At 44.0% G+C, this 4835-nt stretch overlaps 1 protein-coding gene across 1 annotated transcript in view; it reads left to right on the forward strand.

Moving 5' to 3' along the window:
• Window positions 1–252: 252 nt before the first annotated feature.
• Window positions 253–4835, forward strand: part of T265_06471 (hypothetical protein) — a gene marked incomplete at both ends in the record, with an annotated part of 7787 nt that continues 3204 nt past the window's right edge. The window contains 3 exons of the mRNA XM_009171739.1: window positions 253–873; window positions 1684–1992; window positions 3839–4004. Of these exons, the coding sequence (XP_009170003.1) occupies window positions 464–873; window positions 1684–1992; window positions 3839–4004 (885 nt within the window). The remainder of the gene's footprint in view (window positions 874–1683; window positions 1993–3838; window positions 4005–4835) is intronic.

Below are 4835 nucleotides of genomic sequence, written 5' to 3' on the forward strand. Positions count from 1 at the left end.
CCAAAGTGGTCAGTTGCAAACCTGGATCGAAATTGAACGCGTGGGTCCAAAGGCCGTCTAGGACCCATTCTACTGGAACGAACACTAGATTGGTACCTCCGAGAGTCTCAAGCGGACCGCAGCTGCTACTCGGAACACCTAGGAAGCCGGATTTTGTTCACGCAGAAGGTAGCGAAGTGAATTCGCATACCCTGAAAGATGAATGTTAATGTCGTTGGCATGCTTGCTTTAAGTGCCTAGCGCGATTTATGCATTTCATGAAAACATGACTATGTACTTTGGGTTGTTGATCACTATAAACGTATAATTTATCTTATTTTCAGGCCTTCCCCGTCTGGATAGTCGGCTTGCACCGCGTGCTTCCTACAGACGATCAGCTTGGGCTAGTCGCTGTAGTGTCATTGGGGCAAGGCGTTGTTCCAGCTTCTTTGTAGTACCCTATACTCTTACTGGACACACCTCAATGAGTACAGGTGTTTCCGAGACCGCTCCTTTAAATGTTAACCCCAACATACCACCTTTTGCACTCCCCCAAACCCTAATGGCTTCCTCAAGCTTGCTTCAGACAAGCGTATCGAAGTTGGCACAAGAAAGTCTGAAAGAAGTGAAACGTTTGCGGGTTTTGGTGACGCGGTTGTTAGTGGCAGTTGATTCCACAACAGATGATACCAGTGAGGAGGATGCTTATCAAGGACCCGATGTTGATAGTGAAGGTAGACGCGGTGGTACTACGCGTCTCGGTTTGGTTCCAAGTCCCACTGTTACGACTTCGGATAACAAATTTCCATATTCGGTCAGTCGACCTACCTCTTTCGGTAGGACCAAGGAACTCACCGAGCCGATGCATTTACACAAGACGGTATTACAAATAAGGTTTGTCAATACTGTTTTTTTAAACGCGAACACTGGATGCGGTGTTTGTGTAACTGTAACTCATAGTGGACCTTCCGTTTACTGCCACCAACGGTCCTGTGTTTAGTCGATCATATCGGTTGCTTTGACACATTGCTAGAGTGATCCTTAGCCAATCAGTATGCTTACTATGTGAATGCCTACAGAATATTCTTACTTCCTTCTGCTTGATTGTGAGTGAGTCACAACCCTTCTGATCAATCAAGGATCAATCGGACCCGGCTCTAATTTTCCGTAGAAATCTCACCTGAAAATGCCGTAGTGTGCATCTCGTAGTACTAAATATCTACTCATTTTTGTGGGGCATGCTCTACAGATTACTGTTGCAATTGAACCAAAGTTTCAAACGGGCTTTGCCTGCGAAGACTTTTAATCGGGTATTTTGATGAGCAGCACTAATATTATCTTTCATTATCTACTGTTTTCGAGACCTGTAAACTTTAGCCACGAAGAAAGAGATTCTTTGAGTCAGTGAATCAGTGAGTATCAGTAATCTGCATCGACCGAAGCGTCCGATTGATTGTGTGAGACTGAGACATCACCTCGAAAAAAAACGGTCAAATGAAGCAAGTTAACTCCTTACCCGGCATTCTTCAGTGATCACCCTAGGTGTAAGTGAGGCAGCCCTTATTCAAGAGCATCCATTAGCCGCCAAGAAATGGGCAGATTATTCTAATCCGGTTATCGCTGTTTATGAAACAGACTGGTTTTCTCCCGTGCATTCTAGTGGTACGAATGCTCACCAAATGGGTTCAATCGTTTTATCTCTAGTGATGCACTTGACGCCCTGGATCAACTTGCGAGCCTCATGCACACCGCTCGTATGAACACCCGCATGGGGGAATTGGGATTGCATCAGGCGCTGAGTTTTCTGACGACAGTGGATCAGCTGGAATTTGGCGGGATTTCCTCATCTACTGAGCTGGGCGACTCCACAGATCCGATCGTATCTGTAGAGCAAGAACCCAGACGAACCAGTTGGCTCCTTGACAGAAGTGATGCGGAGCGTTGGAGTAACCGTTATTGGGAAAGGACACATACTATCTTGGGTGGACTATTGACATGTTCGGTGTTCCGGAGGTAAATAATGCACTTTTCAGCCGTCATATCGTGAAGCTGTGAGTCTAAACTAAAAACCTTGTTAAATTAGCTGCCACTTGTTTGCAAGTAGCATACACACTGTGTAGTTGTCCAAACCCCTCGTTTACATCAATGGAAACTTCTAATATATTGGCACGCATACATGAAATCTGACTTACTAATTCCTGCAACTTAAACCGAAGGGAAACTGCCGAAATCCTTCAAGGTAGATCAACCTGTGATGAGAACAAGCTTTTATTGAGAATTGCGTGAGGTTTCGTATCGTTAGATGCACTGCTCTCGAATTCCTCAAAACCCACAACATCATTTTCAGTGAATTAATTTTTCACCCGGACAAGTCTTTCTAACAACCGTGAATTCGCCCAGTCCTATCCCATACTGTGTTCATTTTGAGTATTTGATGTAGCCTGTAAGTTTCTAGCACAGAGCAGACGTCCGGTCTCGTTCGGAAACGAACGCCAACGTGTAGTTGTTACGACCAAGGCTAGGTACGCAGACTCTCCTTAAGAGAAAACTCTCATGGTGCCGAACAAAATCGTCCTCTGATGTGCGTGGGTTAGGAAATCTGGGCACGAACTAGCCAGAGATGTCAGAAGTATATCTAAGTTTTCGACAAATGCACATCAATTTGGTTTTCACGGAAACTCAAGTGAATCCCGCGTATCTGATGTTTTTCAAATGAATATGCTGCACGAAGGCCACCTTATGTTTCAGTATGTTTGAGATATAGTATATTTTAATAAAGCAAACTACTCACTAGGTTGCTGAAAACTCTTCGACAGCCACAACCTGGAAGTATATCTAAGTTTTCGACAAATGCACATCAATTTGGTTTTCACGGAAACTCAAGTGAATCCCGCGTATCTGATGTTTTTCAAATGAATATGCTGCACGAAGGCCACCTTATGTTTCAGTATGTTTGAGATATAGTATATTTTAATAAAGCAAACTACTCACTAGGTTGCTGAAAACTCTTCGACAGCCCACAACCTGTTTCTCCCTATTGGGACCCATCAGGCGGGCGCAGTCCCAGAGATTCTGCTAGAACTCAAATTGAACAGTCACACTCATTTGTGTATCAATTTGGCTTTCATGAGAGATTCAACAGCAGCGAGAGATTCAGAAACCTTTTATTACCTTTAGATGACAGCCTACTTGCTTACTCAAGTCACATCATACCAACGTTGCCTATTCTGTAAAACCCGACGACTACTTGCTGTTTTAGTGAACATATTGAGTACTATGAAACGGCACAGTTAGGCACTATCGACTACTTCAAATAAACATATGGGGGGATTTTATGTCGTACAGCTTTACTGGAATGTAGTCATTCTAGAAGTTATTAGAGTGTGTCATGAAACGTTGCCTTGGGAGTGCGTCTTTCGTATGAGCTCAGTACTGAACGAACGACTGTTTGAAGCCCGTACGCGTGTTTGGGATGAGTCGCACACTGAAGGCACGAAAATAGATTGTTGTGAATATCCTTTTTGGGGACAGACTATTAGTCGGGGGATGTCCAGTCAGACAGGCTGACAGAGTCTAAAGCGCATCGGCCCGTCAAAAAATTGGAATTTTTATTTGGGGCATTATTTAAAGCGCTTGTCCACACCAATTAAATTGAGTCTACTGGGAACTCTTTGGTTCATTTGAAACACTGATCTCTCTACTGAATTTCGGTCACACCCAGAGGAAATTTGATCCATTCATTGTTAGTCTGTTTATTTGTTCATAGCAATCAACCCAAAGGGACTAACGGAAAGACTGGTGTTTTTTCCGGGTATTTCGTTAGGATTCATCCATTTTTTTGTCTATCGCCTTCCGAAAGGTCTCATCTGAACTCTGATCTCAAACGCCACCGACTAGATGCTACGACCAGTCGAGACGTGCGAGCTGATTTGGAACATTTGCTGAATGACATTCATGCTGCCTGTCCCAAACTGACTATCACTCTTGTTGACGGTGGATTCAACTTGAATGTTGCACACGTCAGGGTAAGCGTTCCTTAACTTTTGGCTAAAGCAATCTCCATTTTTAACCGGTCAACTGATATCTGTTTTACACCTCACCTTAACTTTCAACAGATCCAAATGAGGCTACTTCCGATATTACGAAAGATAGTGTTTGAAACTTTCCAGTTTAACTGCTTGACCATATATATATATACCATAATCAGCCACGAACGGTGCATCTGTAAACAGCGACAATAATGATACATATTTCACTATTGTTGTTCACTGACAATAGCATTCGTGGTTAGCGAAATGGCAGATGGCAAGCAGTCAAAGGGTTTCGAACGAACTGTCGTTTTAAAGTTAGAATGAAAGATGAATGGCAGACAAGTCTTTATTACGAAACGAACTTGTTTTGCTCAGTTCTAGAATATGCGCTGACTCCATCTCGATTTTTAATGGAAATATTTTCCTTTTTAACCTTATCCCTCGCTGCTATTTCTCATGAGAGTGAGCCAGTCAAGTTTCGTCAGGAACCGTTGCGAGCAATTATTCGACATCACTCGACCTTTTTCCCAGGAACGTAGCTTAAGCCGTCGTATACCCTGGTGCAACCTGAAACGCGGTAGATTGGGGGGCCCGTGATAAAACGACCGTAAAATAATAATAATAATCGTCTAGCTGTAGCGCCCTTTCGGAGCCTAGCTGCTATGCCACCCGAAGCACGAGGGCTGGGATACTGTCAGGTTGCCCAAGCCTAGACAGGGGAAGTCGAGAGGCAGAGGTCGGGTTCGAACCACGGACCTTCCGGTCGGTGAATTCGCGCTCTAACCACTTGAGCAATCTCGCCCTCATACTGGGTACAGAACCTGA

The sequence above is a fragment of the Opisthorchis viverrini genome (assembly GCF_000715545.1).
Source record: "Opisthorchis viverrini unplaced genomic scaffold opera_v5_137, whole genome shotgun sequence".
NCBI lineage: Eukaryota > Metazoa > Platyhelminthes > Trematoda > Opisthorchiida > Opisthorchiidae > Opisthorchis > Opisthorchis viverrini.